This window comes from Bos indicus, chromosome 1 (assembly GCF_029378745.1).
Source record: "Bos indicus isolate NIAB-ARS_2022 breed Sahiwal x Tharparkar chromosome 1, NIAB-ARS_B.indTharparkar_mat_pri_1.0, whole genome shotgun sequence".
Taxonomy (NCBI): domain Eukaryota; kingdom Metazoa; phylum Chordata; class Mammalia; order Artiodactyla; family Bovidae; genus Bos; species Bos indicus.
The window spans coordinates 107,925,657-107,948,930 of record NC_091760.1 but is presented as its reverse complement, the minus strand read 5'-3'; the positions used below and the strand labels follow the sequence as shown (position 1 = coordinate 107,948,930).

Genomic DNA, 23,274 nt, shown 5'->3' with positions numbered 1-23,274 from the left:
TCTCCCACCCTCGGAGCTGCTTTCCTCTGCTTTTGCTGAAGAAGCCGGAAGCCTGAGTCCTGTAAGATGTGGGGTCAGGACAGGACATGAAGAGACATGATGGCCCCTGACCCCAGTCCCGTCTCTAGCACGCAGTTTGAAACAACCCTTAACTTCGCTGACACATAACTGCTGGAGGGTTGGCTTTCCATCCCTCTCTGCATTTTCTCACCCCACCTCCAGTGGCCAGACGGCCTTTCTTCTGCAGTTGGCTCCCTGCTCATTCGCTCTTCTTGGTTAACACCTTACTTGCTAATTAACGTTCAGGTTAAGTGAAAGTGTTTCTTTTCTCATATGTAGGATAAGGAGTGTCTAGTAAGTGTTTGTTTTTCAGTTTTGTCCCAGTGCTTTATATATTCCACATTTCTGTTTGTATATTGTGATTTAATGATCCAAGCATTTGGTACCTGTTCAAAGACCTGGTTTCTCTTCCTAGATCAACTACCTCCATGATCCACTTAATTCAGGGGTTGTGAACTATAATATGCCTGCATGGGCCAGGAAGAAGCTTGAAGGAATGAGGTTGCCCAGATAAAAGGCAATAGGTGGGACTGTAGGGAACTAGAAGGCCTGTGTCCTGGCCTGAGGAGGTATGGGGAAGGGAGGAATGGGGGGGATCTTAGGCTCAGCACTGGCTGACCAGTGCTGTGGGGTTTTCAGAGATGTTCTTGCCTGATCACCGAATGAATGAATGAATAGTTAAACATCCCCTTTTTTTCTAATATACTTGTAAGCATCACTGTGTGTGTGATGTTATATGTTAGACCAGCAGTATTTGAACCTGTTGTAGGAATATCACTCTTTTTAAAAAGTCAGCTTAACTCAGCCATTAAGGAGGAATGAAATGTTATCACTTGCCGCAACATGGATGGACTTGGAGCGCATTAGATTCAGTGAAATTGTCAGACAGAGGAAGGTGAATACTGTATGATATCACTTACATGTGGAATCTTACCAAATACAGCAAACTAGTGAATATGACAAAAACGAAACAGACTCACAGTTATAGAGAACAAACTAGTGGTTACCACATTGGGCGCCTCGGAGAGATGGCTGTGGGGAGGGGGAAGAGGGAGAAGCATCGAGGGGGAGGGGAGTAAGAGATACAAACTATTAGGTGTAAAATAAGCTACAAGGATGTAGTACACGACGGGAAATAGAGCCAATATTTTTATAGTAACTGTAAGAGGAGTATAACCTTTAAAAATTGTGAATCACTATATTGTACACCTGTATCATATAATATTGTACAGCAACTATACTTCAATTTTAAATTTTTAAATTTCTTAAAAGTCAAATGATCACCCCATGCATTACACAGTCTTTAGCAAAAGGAAGTTAACACAGTCCCACTAAAGTAAAATAAGAAATAGTATATTTTCACAATAACAAACATTGGGAAACAGAAACTTTGCCTTTCCTTTTCTGAATAGTAATTCTGTAAATCTCATGGTAAATGTCAATATGAAACAGTCAGTAGGGAAAAGAAGAGTGAAGAGCAAGGTTTGGGAAATGGGAAAGGTGTTTCACAATTTTTTTCTGTTTTTTTGGTCATGCTGCATGGCATGCAGAATGCTAGTTCCCAGTTCAGTCGCTCAGTCCTGTCCGACTCTTTGCAAAACCATGGACTGCAGCACACCAGGCTTCCCTGTCCATCACCAACTCCTGGAACTTGCTCAAACTCATGTCCATCGAGTCAGTGATGCCATCCAACCATCTCATCCTCTGTCATCCCCCTTCTCCTCCTGCCCTCAATCTTTCCCAGCATTAGGGTCTTTTCAAATGAATCAGTTCTTCGAATCAGGTGGCCAAAGTATTGGAGTTTCAGCATCCGTCCTTCCAATGAATATTCAGGACTGATTTCCTTTAGGACGGACTGGTTGGATCTCCTTGCTGTCTAAGGGACTCTCAAGAGTCTTCTCCAACACCACAGTTCAAAAGCATCAAGTTCCCAGACCAGAGATCAAACCCATGCCATCTGCAGTGGAAGTTCTGAGTCTTAACCACTGGACCTCCAGGGAAGTCCCCAGCAGCGCTTCATTTTAACCCACCTCAGTGCATCCTATATAGACACCATCATACACCCCATGTATCTAGAACTTACCCAGACCTCAGGTGTTCCCACATTCCTTCTTCATGACAAATTCTTAGAAAAATGAAATGTGTTTACAGCTACCCTTGGTTAATTACAGCATACATTTTATATTCCATCTCCTTTGAAATTCTCATAAAACAGCAAATATAGAAAAACTTTATGTAGAAAGCCTTTGAATAATGCATCAAAGATCCATTAAAATAAATAAAGGTATATTTTAACAGCCCAGCCACAGACTAGTTGGGAATACTGAGTAATGAGTAACAGCAGAGCCAGAGGCTCTCACAACCACAGTGATTTTGGACAGAAGATAGCAATGCATGTTTGAAATGCCTAGGCGTTTTCAAGTTCCCTTTTACTCTGTTTCTTAAGGAAACCATACAGTTGCCTTGAAATTATAGGCAACTACAGGATTAATACATGGGCTTCCCTGGTGGCTCAGCCATAAAGAATCTGCATGCCAATGCAGGAGACTCGGGTTTGCTCCCTGGGTCAGGAAGCTCCCTGGAGAAGGGAATGACAACCTGCTCCAGTATTCGTGCTTGGGAAATCTCATGGACAGAGGAGCATGGTGGGCTGCAGACAATGGGGTCACAAAAGAGTCGGACACGATTTAGTAACTAAACAAAAAACAACAACAGGAGGTATATGCGCTTAAAGTTATATTGCCATCACAGGCAAGACTTGATAAATCCACACCTGAGATTAAGTGCAGTATGGGGGAAAGGCCACTGGAGGTACAGCCCGTAGTCTTGCTTTGTAACCTTTCACCAGTTATCTGCTGCCACAGTGATGATATATAATAAAAAACCCACCCACATCAGTGGCATCAGATGATAAGCATTGATTTCTACTGCTGGTCAGACCTGGGTTCACATGGGGCTTCCTCCTGGTCTGTGGTCAGCTATGGGTTGGCAAGGTGCTCTACTGCTCTTCACAGCTCTCTCAGGTGCCTGGGGCCTCAGCTGGGACAATTGCCACTTGAGCTCTGTGCTACAAAGCCTGTCTTCTGCCAGCAGGCCGAGCCGGACCTGGGCATTGGCAGCTTCCCTGCAGGGGGAGACTCAGAACTCTAACGCCATCACTTCCTCTGCACTCTTTTGGCCATGGCAGATCAGGAGGGCATCCCAGGAATCAGGAGATAGACTCTACCTCTGGATGGAGAAGCCACAATCTTATTACAGAGGGAGCAGACAGAGGGAAGAGAAGAATTGTGACATTTTAACAATCAGGCTGTTACAGATCAGGGGCAAGATATCTGAGTTCTTTAAGTAACCCCTGTCTTGCCCATTCCTGGAGAGGGAAATGGCAACCCACTACAGTATTCTTGCCTGGAAGATCTCATGGACAGAGGAGCCTGGCGGGCTGCAGTCCATAGGGTCGCAAAGAGTCGGACATGACTGAGCGACTGAGCACACCTTGCCCATAATCCACAGATGGTTGTTCAACCCAGGGCAAGAAGGTAGTGAACATACTTTTAAACTCACATTTAATGCAACTGTCCAGGTGAAGTTAACCAACGTGTGGTGTAGGGTATAGAACCAAAGAATCTTAAACATTTCTGTGTGAATGCGGGAAGTTTCAGCTGGTGCTGGAGATTCCTGTTTCTAAAATTGAGACACACCAAATTAATTCTGGGTTTTGGAGCTGGCCATCACATCAGGCCACTCTCAGTCATCGAAACGCAAGGCCAGGACAAAGGCTGGGTTTCCAATGCTGCTGCCCCCAGTAGAAGTCACAGCAAACTTTAGGACCAGCCATCACTTCTTCCAGGGAGTAAACTGGTCTTTTCCTTGTATTGTGAAGGGAAAAAAAGTATTATCTTTCTACCAAATGTTATCACCAGGTAGCTAGGTTTCTTAGGAGGTAAGATCTTTGCTACTCCATCATTCTCTCAATTCTGTGTGTTTTTTCATAATATGTCTGGTGATGGTAATGAGAAATCAGTGCAAACATTTTCTAAGTAACAGTTTGCTGCTGCTTAGTCACTTCAGTCATGTCCAAGTCTTTGCGACCCTATGGACTGTAGCCCGCCAGGCTCCTCCGTCCATGGGATTCTCCAGGCAAGAATACTGGAGTGGGTTGCCATGCCCTCCTCCAGGGGATCTTCCTGACCCAGGGATTGAACCCAGGTCTCATGCACTACAGGGGAATTCTTTCCACTTAGCCACCTGGGAAACCCTATATATGTAAATGCTATGCTGTGCTTAGTCACTCAGTCATGTTCAACTCTTTGCAGCCCCATGGACTATAGCCCGCTAGGCTCCTCTGACCATAGGGATTCTCCAGGGCAGAATACTGGAGTGGGTTGCCATGCCCTCCTCCAGAGGATCTTCCCAACTCAGGAATCAAACCTGAGTCTCCTGAATTACAGGCAGATTCTTTACGATTGAGCCACCCAGGAAGCCCCAAGTAACAGCTTCCCTCACTATGAATGCCAAGAGGACACTGAGGCTGAACAGCCTCTCAACTAAATGCCTTCCTAATTCTGGGTGATAGGAACTCAAAAAGCCACATGAACTCACAGGGACATCTAGAAGACACACTTGGTCTTTTTATCTCTTTGCATTTCTGGGCCTTCTTCATCTAGGACAGCCCCTTCTCAGGCGCTTGGCTCCCTGTCAGTAACCCTGGGCCAACAGTATGGTTGTTCGTGGCATAAGGAGGAGCAGTTCCTGGGGTGACCAGGACACAGACCTTCCAGAAATCAAATCCAAGGCAAGACACATGTCAAGCAGCCTTTTGCACGTAGCAGTCTGCCAAGCGCCACTCCAAACATCAAGTAACCTCGAATTGGATGCTTTCAATTATACACTAATTAACAAGAAGAGGACGGTGTTTTGTTTTCACCTCAGACTGTGCTGGAGAGATCCAGGCAAATTAGCCCCCCAACTGCTGGAATTTCCCAAGACTGTGTAGCCTTGTTGTGAGTGAGGCCCCACAGTAGTGGGAAGGACAGAGGCCTGGGCTCCAGGCGGCCAGAGGAAGAGCCTCAGGGCGGCCATGCCTCCCCAGGGTGGGAAGGGGCCCCGAACAGGGGTCATGGTCCCCGACCCTGCAGCACAGAGACCCTGAGCAGCACCAGGGGAGCCCACTCACCCTACAGCCGGGCCGCTGCTTGGAGCTGTGGTCAAGTCTTCCTAAAAGCCGCCTTCATCTTAAACCCGCTTAAAGGCTAAAGGCAAACAAATCCTCCTTGAAACCTGAGTCTGTTTTAAGATGTCTTTACTAAAATCCCTGCTGAACTATTAGCTGCTGTGTCATATAATTTCCTTTTCCTGAGAGTAACATTCTTGATGATTACCGCTACAAGGAATTATAAGGCTCGCCCTGTAAGAAGGTCTGCACAGCTTCCCACGGTGATAATGTGTTACTAAGGCGATTTTCTGAATTTCTACCTGAGGTGGTTTTTTTTCATTTTGCTCCAACTACTAAATCCTTCCCTTTTTTTTTTTCTTTGCCTTTCCTGAGTTAGAAACCCTGTGTGGGATGGTTGATTTAGGTCTAAGGTCCTTAGCACAAAGGTCAGTTTGGGGGCAAAACATCAGAATTTATGATCAAGCTTTCTTCAGAATGAAATATATTTCTTTGGATGTTTTAAACTTTATTTTGCAATGGTATTATAAGTAATTTTGTGTGTTTATAATCTGTTTATGTAGTATCATCTACTCTTCAAGACTTTATTCTAGAAATAGGAAATACTATATAATTCTAAAGGAGATTGGTCCTAGGTATTCTTTGGAAGGAATGATGCTAAAGCTGAAACTCCAGTACTTTGGCCACCTCATGCAAAGAGTTGACTCACTGGAAAAGACTCTGATGCTGGGAGGGATTAGGGGCAGGAGGAGAAGGGGATGACAGGCTGGATGGCATCACCGACTCGATGCACATGAGTTTGAGTAAACTCTGGGAGTTGGTGATGGACAGGGAGGCCTGGCGTGCTGGATTCATGGGGTCACAGAGAGTCAGACACGACTGAGTGACTGAACTGAACTGATATAATTCTAGATTCAAATTAGGTTTAATTTGAAATGTCTTTATTTTAAAATATGTCTGTTTTTAATTTGCACTTTTATTTCCCACTATTGTCCAATCCATGGATCTTGAGTTTTATTGTTAAAAATGGTTGACTTTTAAAAAAATTTTTTACCAACTGCAAACAATGAATTTTAAAGCTTCATTTATATGGGATCAAAGGGTAACCTGAACATATTAGATTACTCCAGAAAAAAATATTCTAATGGAAGAAAATTGAAAGGAGACAAGTTCCATCTCAATAAATGTTCAAGCTGCCTAACAGTTCAAGTCAGCTCAGGACGCTCTCAGAGAGTCAGTTGTGCATCAGGAATTGCTGTGACAGGCCAGGTGTTCAAGTACCTGACTTCAAGGGTCTCTTTACAAAGTCACATCACCTTTAAAATCCTGTTCCATTCATTTGAAATAATTTTATCATTCAAAAATGTATATAGTAACCTATTTATAACATGCATAATATACTAGTAAAGTATCTGTGTATGTATAAAAAAAAAATCCTGTGTTCCTTTGTGTAGGCTTTCAGAAAGTAGAGAGGAGGATGATGAACGCGTAAAAACCACCTGTCCTATGCCAGCTCTGAGCCAAATCCTCTCATCTTTCTTTGTTGTTCTGTCACTCAGTTCAGTTCAGTCACTCAGTCGTGTCCAACTCTTTGTGAACCCGTGGACTGCAGCACGCCAGGCCTCCCTGTCTATCACCAACTCCTGGAGTTTACTCACTCGTGTGGATTGAGTCGGTGGTGCCATCCAACCATCTCATCCTCTGTGGTCCCCTTCTCCCACCTTCAGTCTTTCTGTCACTTGGTTACGTCCAACCCTCTGCGACCCCATGGACTGCAGCACACCAGGATTCCCTGTGCTTCACTATCTCTTGGAGTTTGTTCATTGTGTCCATTTAATCCATTGAGTCCACCAACGCATGTCCATTTGAGTCGGTGATGCCATCCAACCATCTCGTCCTCTGTCATCCCCTTCTCCTCTTGCCTTCAATCTTTCCCAGCATCACAGTCTTTTCCAATGAGTCAGCCCTTTGCATCAGGTGGCCAAAGTATTGGAGCTTCCTTCTTACAAAGTACTAAATTAGACACCCTGTTTTACAGATGAGGATACAGATTGAGTATTGTGCTTAGGGAATGAAGTGAGAATTCGAACCTAAGTCCTGCTGATTCCAAGCACCCTCAGCTGATCACAGAAGAACCTGTCACCTTCTGCAGCCAGCCCTGGGCCTGACTCTGCTGGCCTGCACAGGAGGGTGGGGAGCAACAGAATTGGACCTACTGAAAGAAAGGCTGCATTTCCTTCCTGGGGAAATAAATTGGGACTCTCAGTAATCACAGAAGTTAACAACAGGGGGCAGTACATACACGTAACAGTGGTGCCTGTGTTAAATCAGTACTTTTTCTGACTTCTGCATTGTTTTCAATCAAACCAGTGCTTTCAGTGAGTCATCTGAGCATTTTGTACAGAGCATCCCTACCCACTGGAATTTTTTAAAAATGCAAATTTCAGCTATCAGACGAGTTGATCTTTGCGTCTCTCACTGTGACAGTAATGCCAGAGCAGATTCAGCGTCCACTGTTCTAAACCTGGCTTACACTACCCTCCTTAGGACCCCTGCTGCTTAAGGAGTTTCTTTCTGCTTTTTCTTTCTCAAAGCTTACACACAGGCTGGAGACACTACGGATGCTTCTTTTTGCCTCAAATAGAAAATAAAAAGTGCTTCTTGAAAAACTCTTTGTTGTCAAAGTCATGAAACGTGTTGGCCTTCAAATGAGCATTAGGACACAGAGTTGGATCCTCAGCCTGGCTGTGTGTGTGGCAGATACACAGCCTGGCAGCCCTTTGTGACCACATTTCCAGAAACATCCCTCCTGGAGCTTCCCGGATTCGCCACAAACATAATGAACTCCCAAGACATCTCTGCCTCTGAGGCTCGGGGCGCCAGGTGGTCTACAGAGCCTTGTTGTGTTCCAACGTTGTGCCTTTATAACTAGGTTGGAAGTTTCCTAAAGTTTCTCTAGGGTGAACCTCTGGTGTGTTTTTTTTTTTTCCTTAATGACATAAATGAGCTCCCTCAGTTGACTTTTGGCAACTGCCTCAAATAAAATTTTCCTAACGCCTAATCAGCTCTGGCATTATTGTCACAGTGAGAGATGCAAAGATCAACTTGTCTGATAGCTGATCTTTTTCTATTTGAGGCAAAAAAAAAAGTCTTTTTTTCTGAGAGCTCTGGCCCTGGGATGCTGGCTTTAATGAGCATCTTTGGATTGTCCCCATGGGGCAGGACATTAGATGACACCAGGCAGCCCTGTTTGGCTGAGGATCCATTCATCTTCATCGACAAAAATGTAAACTCAGTGTCTCAACACATTTTTATCGTGTACCGACTATGTGTTTGGTATTGTGCTGGGTGCTATAATGTGGCTTGAAATTAGTTTTCAAACAACAATGAATTTCTGTGTGGAAAAAAGCTACTACAATAGGAGTTAAAAGTTATCACCTTACTGTTTATCAATGTATCTTTCTTATCCTCTAGTAAAAGTTACCATTTATGAATTGGGCATAATATTGATCACTCACTGCTCCCTGTGAAGAACACATTAAACTGCTTTCTCTAGCAAAACCAGACTGTTTTTGGATGCTGCCGGATAACAAATAGCTGAGTGGAATTAGTGTTCTGTTTGCTTCTGCCCAGCCTGCAGAGTGGGATGAACCTGCAGATTTGCTTTGTCAACGATAGCGGCAGTGATAAGGACAGCGATGCTGATGACAGCAAGACTGAAACCAGCCTGGACACCCCCTTGTCTCCCATGGTGAGTCTCCAAGCTGCCACTGAGGTTCAGAGTGTGCTTTCCTGGTCACTTAGCTTCTTTTCTATTGTTGATCAGGAACAAACATTGCAGAGATTTAAAAACAGATGTCTCATGACATTTCTTAACATGTGAAGTGTGAAAGTCACTCATTCGTGTCTGATTCTTGCAACCCCATGGACTGTATGTAGTCTACCAGGCTCCTCTGTTCATGGAATTTTCCAGGCGAGAATACAAGAGTGGGAAGCCATTCCCTTCTCCAGGGGATCTTCCTGTCTCCTGCAGGAGATTCTTTATTGCCTGAGCCATTGGGGAAGCCCTTCTTAACATGAGATGCTCCTAAAATTTGAGTGATTGAAAACTTAAAACTGTGATCTGAGGATACTTAAGTTCTGTTAAAGTTAGCAACTACTTTCGTATTAAATCATCAAGAAAATCACATAGGCCCTAAAAATTATAAAAGAAAATATGCTATAAAAAGGAATGAAATGGTGCCATTTGCAGAGACCTGGATAGACCTAGAGACTGTCATAAGACTGAATTAGTCAGAAAGAGAAAAACAAATATCATTTGTTATATTATTAACACATAATGTGGAATCTAGAAAAATGGTATAGATTATCTTATTGCAACACAGAAGTAGAGACACAGATGTAGAGAACAGCTGGATGCTGGAGGGGAAAGGAGAAAGGGGGTGATGAATTGGGAGATTGGGATTGATATATATACACTACTAGCTGTAAAGTAGATAACTAATGAGAACCTACTGTACAGCACAAGGAACTTTACTCAGTGCTCTATGGTGACCTAAATGGAAAGGAAATCCAAAAAAGAGGGGATATATGTAAACATATCGTTGATTCACTTTGCTATAGGGCAGAAACTAACACAATATTGTAAAGCAACTATATGCCAATAAAAGTTAATTTAATGCGGTAAATAAAAAAATAGAAAATGTGCTAGATACCATTCCTTCCCCACTGGTCTTAGAAATATGAGCATAGACTAGCAGTGGACACATTTTAAAATACCACTCAGAGAAACCCGAAAGATAATGTGGGTTAAGCATTGCTTACTTTTCCTTGCGGGGTTTCCCTGGTGGCTCAGCGGTAAAGGGTCCGCTTGCCAAGCTGGAGACAAAGGTCAGATGTCTGGGTCGGGAAGATCCCCTGGAGAAGGAAATGACAACCCACTCCAGTATTCTTGCCCATGGATGGAGAAGACTGGCGGGCTACAGCCCATGGTGTCGCAGCGAGTGGGACTCGACTTAGCAACTAAACAACACTTTTCCTTGCACACTTATATAAAAGATGGCTTGATGATCCTGAGTGCTTGTTCCTGAATTTCTTTACTCTCTGGGAGCTCTATCCAGCACCTTTCTTATCGAAGACCAACTAACAGGAAACTGTGTTAGTTGTTAAGTACAGTGCCACATGAGAACTTCTTTGGATAGCTGAGATCCTTTCCACTTGGGGAGTAACACACCACCTTAGCTCTGGGTGAAATATTTTGCTGTAGTCTGTTCACTTCAAGAAAGTTTTGAGAGTAAGAAAGAAAAGTCTCAAGTTTGTTATAAATATATATTTTCCCTATTATTAATTATGTTACTTTTTATGCTAAAATCAGCCTTTTATTGATACTACGGAGATAAACTACCTTTGAAAATGTTACTTGCTAAAAAAGAGGAGTGTATATATATATATATATACACACACATACATATAACTGATTCACTTTGTTGTACAGCAAAAATTAATACCACATTGTAAAGGAACTATATGCCAATAAAAATTAGTTAAAAAGTTAAAAAATAATTATATTGCTGCTACTGCTACTGCTGCTAAGTCGCTTCCGTCGTGTCCAACTCTGTGCGACCCCAGAGATGGCAGCCCACCAGGCTCCCCCGTCCCTGGGATTCTCCAGGCAAGAACACTGGAGTGGGTTGCCATTTCCTTCTCCAGTGCATGAAAATGAAAAGTGAAAGTGAAGTTGCTCGTCGTGTAGGACTCCCAGCTACCCCATGGACTGCAGCCCACCACCAGGCTCCTCCATCCATGGGATTTTCCAGGCAAGAGTAGTGGAGTGGGTTGCCATTGCCTTCTCCAATTATATTGAAATACAATTATTAAATATAAAGTAGCAAATAAATAAATGCAAAAAAATAATATGCAAAGAACTTAGAACAATGCTAGCACATTGTTTCCATTAAATGCTGTGTGCTAAGCTGTTTCCGCCCTGTCCAACTCTTTTTGACCCCCTGGACTGTAGCCTCCCAGGCTCCTCTGTTCATGGGATTCTCCAGGCAAGCATACTGGAGTGGGTTGCCATGCTCTCCTCCAGGGGAATTTCCTGACCCATTAAATGCTAATGGTAAGTAAATAATCATTCAATAAAAGTTATTTGTGATTGGTACAGATCAAATCAAGAGTTGAGTTGTGTTGATGGAGCGGACTCTTGGCCGCTCTGAGAGAGGGCTCAGGGAAGGCTATAGTCCATCTCCAAAGGTGGTACCCAGCACACAAAGCTCAGGTGCTGCTTTTTTTCCCTTCGCAGAGCAAACAGAGCTCTTCCTATTCAGATAGAGACACTACTGAAGAAGAATCCGAATCCCTGGATGACATGGATTTCCTCACAAGGCAAAAGAAATTGCAAGCCGAAGCCAAAATGGCCCTTGCCATGGCCAAACCAATGGCCAAAATGCAAGTAGAAGTGGAAAAACAGAACAGGAAAAAGTCTCCCGTCGCTGATCTCGTAAGCAGCAAGCGCTGAAACGCAACTGACTGAGGGCTTGCATGCCGTGGTTGGCTGGCGAGTGTTGGCTGCAAAAGGTTGAGGCTGTCTCAGTCCTTTCCCAGAGTTATGCAAACTTGGGTTTCTAGAAGGCACTGTGTAAAACGTCATTGAGAAATATTTAAGTCTGTTTCTTTTTCCTTCCTACTGTATCACAGAAGGATGCATAAGCTACAGATTTCACAAACGTAAACTTTGCTCCCCATTCATATCTACTCTGTTTTCGGGGCAGTATTAGCTGTTGTGAGAATATTTTAATTCCTTTAAAGCAGTCTCAGTTTAAGAACCCATTGCTGTGGCAAACTCACTATTGCTTTAACTCTTTGTTCCTACTGTTTAGTGAAGACAGTATGATAGAGTGGACAAAGGTCCTGACCTTTGGAGCTTAAGACGAGCCCTGCCATCCATCTACTGTGGGGCTCTGGGCAAGTCTCAGTTTTCTCATCTGCAAAATGGGGATAATAATAACACCTGTGTCAGAGCATGATTGTGAGAATTCAGTGGAAAAAGTGTTCAAAGCACTTGGCACAGTGCTTGTAGCATGCTATAAATTAATAAATAATGGATCATAATAATTTAATCTATGTAACTGATACTGCTTGAGCTCCCTGGTAATTCATTTGTGGATCTAATTATTGACTCTTAAGTTGTAGACCAGTCCAAAGGCATTTGATTTGAGTAGTGTCCCATTATGATGCTGATAACATTTGAGAATGTGTGAGGTGTGAATGGAGGGCCTTGCATTGGAAAAGTCAGACAGGGAAAGCTTTTCAGTGAGGACCCTGAAGTGGGTGAATGAAGGTGGGTTTTTTAGGAGGAAACTCGGTCCTGTATTCAGTGTGCTTACTGCTCTGCTCTCATCTGTTTCTTCCCTTTGTGTCTTCAGCTGCCACACTTGCCTCATATAAGTGAATGCTTGATGAAAAGAAGTTTAAAGCCCACTGACCTGAGAGACATGACTCTTGGGCAGCTACAAGTGATAGTCAATGATCTCCATTCCCAGATAGAAAGTAAGTGTGAGACACTCTGGCAAATGGGATATGATTGTTAAATATCATGGGATATCACGTTTCCTTGGGGCCCTCTTTGCCCTTGCAAGGAAAGGAAGAGAATCGACGCTCTCTTTTTTCCTTTGATTTGTGACTGTAAAATGTTGAGAAACTTTAAGACTTTTTCAAGATTCACAGAGATTAAGGGTCGTTTTTATTCATCTGAAATCCCCAGCTTTTAGCACAGTGCCTGGCATATAGTTGGCTTACAACACCTGTTTGTAGAATACAATTTAGTAGGTCCAGGTCTTTTATTATATTTATATATATTTGTATATGTATTATACGAATACAATTATATGCTCAGCTTTATTGGTATGTACATTTATTTTAGCTCATCAGATCCAAAACAGCTTATGTTGTGGGACTTCAGGTGGAAAGTGTATAGGACTGATGGGTGAAAATTATAGGGTGAGAAGGAGTGGGCCTTTTACCCCCAGAGTAAAGAAGGACCTCTACCGGAAATGTGATGGGAGTTGTGGTGAGTGAGTGGCATTCACTCAGCTGGTTGTGCAGAGAAGGGCACGTGCTGGGCCAGTAACAGAGAGAGCTCAATCACTGGGGCATCTTGCTGAGTCCAGATGAACTCTCGAGCACTCCAGCCTTGAAACATATGAGTCCATAAAGTCCATTGCTGATAGATTAAAACCACCTAAAAGACATGCCAACCCAATGCAAACCAACTATAAAAAAGCATTTGGGAACCAAGTGGGGAAATTTGAACACTGACTAAATGTTTTATTAAAGATGTATTGACTTATTCAGGTACAATAAAGGCATTATGGTTATGTTAATTTTTTAAAAAAGCCCTGTCTTTAGAGATGCATACTGAAGCATTTATGTATGAAACAATAGGATGTCTGAAACTCACTTTAAAATGACCTCACTGGAGAAGGGGAGAAAGGTCAGTTACAACTGGCCAGGAGTTGATTATTTTTGAAGCTGATTGGATGCATAGGGCAAGGGGATTCATTAAACAAGTCTCTTTGCTTTTGTATCACTTTGAAAATGTCCATAATAAAAAATTTTAAACTTCATAATAGAAAAGACATTCCCATGCACTATGCCAGTATAGAAAGCTGCCCTAAGAACTCACTAGAAAAATAAAATGCGCAGTGGCAATTTAATACCTTCAGTATTTTGGGGAGGTGGGGCAATCACACCAGGCAGCATGAGGGATCTTAGTTCCCCGAGGGATCACTCACAGCCACAGCAGTGCAAGCACAGAGTCTTAACTTCTTAACCCAATACCTTCAGTATTTTAAAATCAAAAGAAAAGATTCACATTTTAATTAGGAAACCATAGATTCATAGGATTTTTTTTGAAGTTCTACTACATTTTCATTTTCATTGAGAATAAATTACTAGGAGTATTTTTCTTTCAAGGATTTAAAAGGCTTTCTGATCTCTTACCATCGAAATAGCTTCCTTAGACTTTTAAATAATAACATTGCCAGCTAGTCCTTTTCAGGAGTACAGGAAGTTTTAGATTTCTTTGTATGATTTTTTTTCCTCCTTTTTAAAATTGGAAACAAATCTGAACTAAAGGCAGGTAAATGCATCATTTCAGGTCTGAATCCAGCGTTTTCAAGGAGGACCTTGCTGAGTACCCTCTTCCTTTCTTTTGTTGCTGGGCCTAGAGCTCTTGCCAAATGAATGCTCTCCCCACATGTGCATGTGTTCAGACCCAGAAGCTTTTGTTCTAAGTCAGTATGAGGGGAAAAAGCAAGAAGCAGCCCTGGGCTTGTTTATATTTTCCAATGGCAGAAGCCAGATTAACCCAGTGCACAGATTTCAGGAAGACTAGCCATGTTTCCATCTATTTTATTCCCAGTATAAATCCTAAGGAGTCTTTTCCTCAGCACCTGTTGTCTGGAGACCAGGGGTTATTTCTTCAGGTCCTTCGTATTTCATTCTCCCACATCTTTAGATATTACTCTTTCTTTGAACAGCCTGCACGTTGAGCTGCTCCTCCTCGTGGCCCCAGGTAACCTTGGAGCATCCTCGGGCCTCTCCCTCTCCAGCTGGGCATCTTATGTGGTGCCTGTCAGGTGTGGCGGCCCCTCCAGCTCTCAGTGTGGCTGGAACCCCCTGAAGATGAACAGTGGAAAACTCAACATGCCCCAGACTTTTGCACTCACGTATCTTCAAAATAAAACCCCGCTTCTTCTAACGAGCTACTTTCCTAACAGCTAACCACTTCTTTTCCCACTTTAATGTGAATGTAACTGGATTTACTTCATACTCCTTTTCTTCCAACACTTCTGTAAGTAGGCAAACTAGTACTCTCAAATGGGTGACTTCTCCTGAGCTTCTGAGAAACTAATGAGAACCCTAACATTTCAGCAAAAATACTTTCTTCCTGTGTTTAGCTGTTTGTATATATGTGTGTGTGTATATGGTACACATACAGTGGTCCATACGTAGTTTCATATCCTGACTTTGTTGCAGCTTTATCTATTTCTATTGCTCTCCTTCCTTTGCCCCAGGCTTGAATGAAGAGCTGGTCCAGCTGCTCCTTATCCGAGATGAGCTGCACACGGAGCAGGACGCCATGCTGGTGGACATCGAGGACTTGACCAGGTCAGTGGGGCTTCACCCTTCCCAAAAAGGAAAGAAGCCCGGGATGATTAGAAGCTTAAGAATTAAGGCAGGAGTGAGGTGGTGCTAGTGGTAAAGAAACTGCCTGCCAACACGGGAGATGAGGGTTTGATCCCTGGGTCGGGAAGATCCCCTGGGGAGTTGTCCCTAAGCCCTTCCATGCTGGCATGTTTCCAGCACATGGTGGGTGCCCCCAAGTGGCACTTGCTGTTATCTGACCCAACTCCTGATGACATCTGCCATGCCCAGAAGGCAAGGACCCTGGCATCTTTCCACAGCACCAGTACTACCAGATTGCTCTCACCATGGGGAGACTCCAAGACTTGGGTTTCTAGCTGAGCCTGGCTCCAGGCCCCCTCTCTGTAAAGAAGTGAAGAATGCCTCCTTCCCTGGGGAATAGGGAAACTAGACTAATGCTGGTCAAGATCTTGCATTTCTTTGTCATTTTCTTTGTGGAAACGCCTCTCACAATAAGTATGTGAAGTGCATTAAAAAACTGTGAGCATTTCTACAGTCTTATGACACCTTTTCTGAGTCAGTTTATAGGAAGTCTTTAAGCCGCAAGGCAACAATTACTATTAATCCCAGAAATGGTATTCAGAGAGTAGAGGCTCCCAAAGAAAGAAAGAAAACTGCTTGTCACAATAACATAAGGAATTAACCATGTAATCCAGAACCATCCAAGGGAAGCTTGGCAACATATGTAGTGACAGTGCTCTCAGCATTCAACCACAGGGACCTCTTCTCTGTGTGAGACACTGCGTAAAATATTTTCCCAAATGCAATGTTATAAAAATAGCTCAGGTAGCAAAATAAAGGCTACAGAACTATGTTTAAAGTTTGTTTTTCAAGACCTATGGGCAGCACTCTGTTTCACATGCTTTGGATGTTATTGCCATTGCTCCTAACAAAAACAAACAAACAAAAAACCAGAAGGTCTTCTCCTACCTTCTTAGCATGTTTGCCTACATCTGAAATAGGGTACCACTCAAATATTGTTACTGCCCCCTACAGATATATTCAGGCACTGCACCAGCAATTGTAAGACACCTCCCTTTATGTTAGGCTAAGAACTTTGCATATAGGGGTTAAGATTATGGGAAATCAGGGGCTTCCCTTGTGGCCCAAGGGTAAAGAAATCCGCCTGCCAGTTCAGGAGACAGGGGTTCAATCCCGGGTCCAGGAGCTTTAGAGCAGCTTAGCCCCTGAGCCACATCTGTTGAGCCTCTGCTCTAGAGCCTGTGAGCCGCAATTACTGCAGACCAGTGCCCTAGAGCCCGTGCTCCACAATAAGAGAAGCCACATGGTGAGAATCCCACACAAGGCAACTAAAGAGTGACCCCTGCTCCCCACAACTAGAGAAAAGCACATGCAGTAACAAAAGACCCAGCACAGCTAATAAATAAATAAAATTATTAAAAAAAAAAAAAAGATTATGGGAAATCAGTAGTAAACTGTACAAGGACATGCACCTTCTGAAAAATACGTAAACTCTTTCATCAGTTCTGTGACTTGCCAGTGGTAACAGAGGGCAGTTTCTCTGTCCCTCAGAGCAATGCTGGCATTCCTTGGTGCAAGGAAGACATTCAGAGGCCCCGCCCTCTCATCGGAATGCTCAGCTGTTACCTGGGTCTGCAGTGTTCTGTGTTTACTCTGCAGATGGTATGATCGTGGGAGACAGGAGGGCAGAACCATGGGGTTTAGAGGAGAGGAGTCACTTATTTAAAGGTGTTGGAGGAACCCTTGAAACAAGAGCAGGTGGGGAGTAGTTTCTATGTCTATTTCTGGCTGCAAAAATATAATTTTGCTCATGGAGCTGGGCGGGGGGGGCGGGGGGGGGGCGGTGGAATCTACATATACTTCGACTTCCCCAAAGGTGGCCATGCCAGAATGTTGCAGCCAGATCCCAGAGACTGAGAGCATGGCTACCAGGAAGCCCTGCTCACCTGCTCCCTTTACCTGTCCAGCTCCTACCATTCAGGTGTCAGTTCAGGTCCATGGTTCTCAATTTCAGTTGCACATTGGAATCACCTGGGGAGCTTTTAAAATATTGATGCCTGGGTCTCACTGCCAGAGGTTCTGATTTAACTATTCTGTGAGACAGGGACTTCTCTGTGAGACAGGGACTTCTGTGCATTAGAAGTTTTTTAAAGCTTTCCTGATGACTCCAATACAGGAGTCATCAGGAAAGCCTAATTCGAAAACCACAGGTTTAGATACTTCTTTGAAGTAGTGCTCCCTGAACCCCCAAGACTGGCCTAGGACCCTCTTTGTGCTTCTGGCAGCACAGCATTCCTCCCAAGTGGGGCCTAATCATATTGTGTTACATTTGTTTGCTGTCTCTCCCAGCCTGGCTGTGTTGTTGTTCAGTTGCTATGTCATGTCCAACTCTTTGCGACTCCATAGACTGCAGTACACCAGGCTTCCCTGACCTCTGCTGTCTCCCGGAGCTTGCTCAAACTCATGTCCTTTGACTCCATGATGCCATCCAACCATCTCATCCTCTGTCGCCCCCTTGTGCTCCTGCCTTCAATCTTTCCCAGCATCAGGGTCTTTTCCAATGAGTCGGTTCTTCACATCAGGTGGCCAAAGTATTAGATCTTCAGCTTCAGACACAATGTTTATTTTCACTCATTTCAGAGTCCTCAGAGCCTAAGACAGGGGCTGCCAAACACATAGTAAGTCCTCAAAAGTGATTGTTGATGTAAAGGAGTTCTTGTAGGGCTTGCTGCTGCTACTGCTGCTGCTAAGTTGTGTCAGTCGTGTCCGACTCTGTGCGACCCCATAGATGGCAGCCCACCAGGCTCCCCCGTCCCTGGGATTCTCCAGGCAAGAACACTGGAGTGGGTTGCCATTTCCTTCTTGTAGGGCTAGAGTGAAATTAATTCTTCTAAAGACTTTCATATAAATAGTTGATGAGAACCTTTTAGTTTTATAAACTGAAACTCTTTCCCTCCTTTGTCTAAAATTTTAATGAAATTCACCCTTGTATGTGTCTCAGAAATAACACCCAACTCTCAATATTTTCTGAAGCTATTCCCTATCTGTTCTTTCCTTGTCTCTCAGAAAACCTCGTGTTGTAGGTTTGCACAACACACTCACACAAAGAGATACATATTTAAAGCTGCTATAAGAACCATAATTTAATTAGCTACATGGAATCTTAGCCACTGGGTATGAAAATATTTCTTGAGCTGAATTTGTTCAAGTGAGGCCCATGAGCTACTTTATGAAAATAATCAAGATTCTTCTACACACATAAAAAAGATGATCTGCTAAAAGGCATGGTTTTTCTTGGGGATACAGTGCTATTGTTATCTTTTTCCCCTAGTCCCTTTAGTGTTCGGTGAATATCAGAATATTATTTGTGGGCTGCTGCATGTGGCAAGGGCACGACTGTCACTTCCCTTTTCTGAAAATATTTGTGGTTTTCTTCCCTGTGCCATAGATGTGAAACATTCTGCATCATTAACACCAGTGAGTTACACTTGATGTCACTGACTACCCAAGTCAAGGCAGTGCACAGAAATTGCCCCCGAACCTTTGATTACAGCTGGAAAGCACAGCATTAGATAACTTTTCTCTTGCCCAATTTTTAATTTCCTAAGATCCTCCTTCAAAACATTTGTTTCTTACAACCTTCAGACCCTACCACTCTCCCAGAAGACGTTTGGTTAGTGCCTATTTGAGTGATGTCAGCAGCTTGGCCATTCCCCTGTCTCCAACTCCACTGGCCAGCTGCTGGGTTGGCCTGCCTTTGGGCTCACAGGCCATGATAGGACTTGATGAGTAAGAAAGTTTACCCAGCCCTGTCCCCACCCTCACTGACACAATCATGCCCTTAGGACTAATTGAGGGGAGGAAGAGTATCAAATATGGGAAATCTTTGCATCCACCAAAGCCTATCATTTGTTCTAAAGACATTACTATCCTTTGTAAGAATGATATTGGATTATTGTATTATTAACAGGGGCCTTGTTAATACTTAAATTTGCATCTTTGTGCATATTTAGATAAAGTAGTCGTGCAGTTAACTTTCTGTCACAATAGCTTGTTCTGACTTTTTCGCTTAGCACTTATTTTCTGTCTGCTGTCTCCTTGTTTGTTGTCCGTTCCTTTCTTGTCTGTTTCCATTGAAATATATGCCCCATGAGAACAAAGAGTTCATTGTCTGCTCACCACCAAATCCCCATCACCAGAAGCAGTGTGCCTGGCACAGAGAAGACCATATTAAACATTTGCTGAATAAATTATCCTAGTTAATTTTCCCTTTTCGTTTTTAAACACAACACTTTTCTTCTCAAAGAAAAATGGCATCTACACGTCTCAGGCTAATCCAGTGACTTACTAGATAAAAGGAATCATACATAGAATGTAAAAATTGAAGGGAATTCCCTGGCAGTCTAGTGGTTAGGACTCCACCCTTTCACTGCTGAGGGCACAGCTTCAGTCCCTGGTTGGACATCTAAGATCCATCACCATCCAAAGTTAGGGACTTCCCTGGTGGTCCAGTGGTTAAAACCGTGCTCCCAGTGCAGGGGGGGCCCGGGTTCAATTCCTGGTCAGATCCTGCATGCCAGGCAGCTTGGCCATGAAAAAAAATCAAAAGAAGGCACATTCATTTCAATTAAGTACTGTTTCTTTTTTTTTTTCTTCTCTCTTTTTTTGAATTGAGTACTGTTTCTTGATTCCCGTGATTTAACTATGGAGGATGTTTTAGCTGCCAATGGAAGAGTAGTTTGGATCTTCCTCCTCAGCGCTAAATAATGTGTTATTCATTCCACAGACATGCCGAGAGTCAACAGAAGCACCTGGCCGAGAAAATGCCTGCAAAGTGAAAAGAAGCCATCCAACCAGAGGACAAGCTAGACCTTCTTTTGCTTCTGTGGTTGTAAAAATGCTGTTGCTAAAGGTGGCACAGAAACAAATATCAGTGTTAGTCATTGATAATGTCTGAAGCTTAACGTCCAGTGATTGGCCTTTGCTTCTTAATTTATTTTAATTTTTTTACTGTGCCACTCAATATCAGGCATTTTAATAAAATATTGTTACAAAAAAATGTATAGTACTTACACCACCACAAGTCATGGTTAATCAAAGAGGGTAGTTTTAACTTTATTTTTATTTGTTTAGAGATTATGAGTTGGAGCAGTATTTTACCATTGACTGCTGTCATTCTTCACTGTAGTTTTAAAGAAGAACTGTAAATGACGGTGCTATCCAAGTCAAAAAATACATGCCTGCCTCGTAGTGAAGTTGTAGCTCTCCGTAATATGTATATTTTAATCAGTTTTCAACATTTTGTGAATGTTGACTACCTGAAGTTCATTTTTAGATGTGCTATTAACATTCTGTTGGATTCAGAGGGTTCCTTAAAAGTTTTATGTATAAATATGTAAAATAAAGATTAAAACTTTGTTTCATAGGATATGTCTTTTTGCTCACTAGCAAGCCCTGGCTATATATGTCTGTCTTCACTCTTCCTCAACTGAAATCCCCCACTGGGAAGCCTTTATCAGTGAAAAACAAAGGGCTCCAGAGAACAGGCAGTGCAGGGAATTGCCAGGAAGATTGTGGAGTGTTGGGAGCCTGTGTGTGAGTGTGAGTGTGTGAGTGTGTGTGTGTGTGTGTGTGTGTGTGTGTGGTCCAAAGAAGGCAATATCAACAACATCAGAGCCAGCACGTTCGTCCCTGCTTAAAGTTATCAGTTGTAATTTCAACACTTGTGGCTCAATGGTAAAGAACCTGCCTGCCAGTGCAGGAGACAAGAGATGTGGGTGTGATCCCTGGGTCAGGAAGATCCCCTGGAGAAGGAAATGGCAACCCTCTCCAGTTCTTGCCTGCAGAATCCCGTGGACAGAGGAGCCTCTCGGGCTGTAGATCATGGGGTCGCAAAGAATCAGACACTACTGAAGCAACTAACACATACACACGATTTAATAGCTGCTGGACTTGTCAGAGCCAATGGCTGCATCCAAACCGCATTTGCCGCATGAACAAAAGACACCTATATTTACACTTTTCCCAAGGCTAACTGGTGCCATTTTTCACATTTTGATCACTTCTTTTGGCCACGTGAAGAAAAATGCCAAGTCTAACGCAATTACAGAGTGTTCCTCAGTAGGTAGAAAGTTTCAGTGGCTCCGACAGTAAAGAATTTGCCTGCAATGCAGGAGACCCAGGTTCGATCCCTGAGTTGGGAAGATCCCCTGGAGGAGGAGATGGCTACTCGCTCCAATATTCTTGCGTGGAGAATTTTATGGACAGAGGAGCCTGGCGGACTACAGTCCAAAAGGTCACAAAGTGTCAGACACAGCTAAGCGACTAACACACTTCAGAAAATCAATGTCATCAACGAACGTCCATGTAGGTATTAGAGAATCATAAGCTAAAGCAGAGATGAGCAGTCAGCATTCCAGAACCACCCACAGACCACCTGTTTTCACTATAAGGTCCATGATATAATCCAAAGATAGAAGGTTAATCCACTGTTTCCGTTTTCCTTTTTTAAAAATATTCTGATAAGTATTAAGTAATTCAGAGTTGCCAGGTTTCAGAGCCTTCTTATTTATTAAAATAGGCCATCTTACATTGAAACACTCATCATTTCTTTGTGGGCCTCAATCAGATTATTTTCATTTGGAATAAAAAAATAATGCAGCCCATAATTATATTTGGTTTTTGAGAGTTGACTGTTGAGTGGAGCAGGGTGCTCACCACTGGGCTGGCGGGTGGAGCCCCAAGTCCTCCCTTCGTCAAGGTCTCTACTAAGCCCCAAAGCCCTGCACTGGCTGTCAGCACTCCCCTGAGGTGACCCCAGCCCTGAAAATCCAGGCATAGCTGCTGGAGCTTTGCTGCCCCAGCTAGGTGAGGATATTACTCACTTCGCCAGTGGTTCTCATCTTCAGCAGCACAGTGGAGTCACTGGGGAACTTCAGAAACCATGGACACCTGCATGCCACCTCCACAGACACTGATTTAATTGGTCCAGGATGTGGCGTGGGCATCAGGATTTATTCAAGTTCCCTTTGTGACACTAATGTTAAGAACCATGGCCTTGAACTTCCTTCTTTTTAGCTTTTCTTACATTATTTTTAGTATCTATTAAAGTACATTCCTATTAATTTGGAACTCTGGGGGAAAGCCAACCAAGGATGAATGCCACAAAAATGCCTGAGCCCAAGTGAGAGAGGTGCGTGACGAAAACCTCCTACAGCACATCTGCAACCTGAAATCCTGACACTAAAACTCGGCCCACCGAGAAAGACGATCTTCATTTGTTTTAAATCCTTGTCAGAATTGCCCTTTCCAGTAAAAACTTAGAAGTGAGCTTTCTTTGTCTTAAGCAATGCAGTCTCTCTGGCTTGAAATACGTTCTGAAGAAATTCATGGCCTTGAAACCCTTCAGTTGTTTGAAGCCCATAATTATAACTGAAGATCCCCTTACTCGAGAAGGAAGAGGGACTTGCCTGGTGGTCCAGTGGCTTAAACTCTGAGCTGCCAATGCAGGGGGCCCAGGTTCAATCCCTGGCCAGAGAACTAGATCTCAAACGCCCCAGCTAGCACCTGGCATAGCTAAATAAACAAGTAAATTTAAAAAAAAAAAGAAGAAGAAGTCAGATTACACCCACAGTTCAGTTAAGTCGCTCAGTCGTGTCCGACTCTGCAACCCCATGAATCACAGCACGCCAGGCCTCCCTGTCCATCACCAACTCCCAGAGTTCACTCAGACTTACATCCATTGAGTCAGTGATGCCTTCCAGCCATCTCATCCTCTGTCATCCCCTTCTCCTCCTGCCCCCAATCCCTCCAAGCATCAGAGTCTTTTCCAATGAGTCAACTCTTCGCATGAGGTG

The 23,274-nt window shown here is 43.4% G+C and overlaps 1 protein-coding gene across 5 annotated transcripts in view; it reads left to right on the top strand.

Annotated features, from left to right (window-relative positions):
• SCHIP1 (schwannomin interacting protein 1) overlaps positions 1-20,841 on the top strand; it is a 179,151-nt gene extending 158,310 nt beyond the window's left edge. For all 5 annotated transcript variants that reach the window (XM_070792492.1, XM_070792485.1, XM_019960171.2 and 2 more), the window contains 5 exons: positions 8,864-8,981; positions 11,532-11,729; positions 12,655-12,778; positions 15,307-15,400; positions 20,205-20,841. In XM_070792492.1, coding sequence (XP_070648593.1) covers positions 8,864-8,981; positions 11,532-11,729; positions 12,655-12,778; positions 15,307-15,400; positions 20,205-20,256 — 586 coding nt within the window. In that variant the 3' untranslated portion in view covers positions 20,257-20,841. The remainder of the gene's footprint in view (positions 1-8,863; positions 8,982-11,531; positions 11,730-12,654; positions 12,779-15,306; positions 15,401-20,204) is intronic.
• The last annotated feature ends 2,433 nt before the right edge of the window (positions 20,842-23,274 follow it).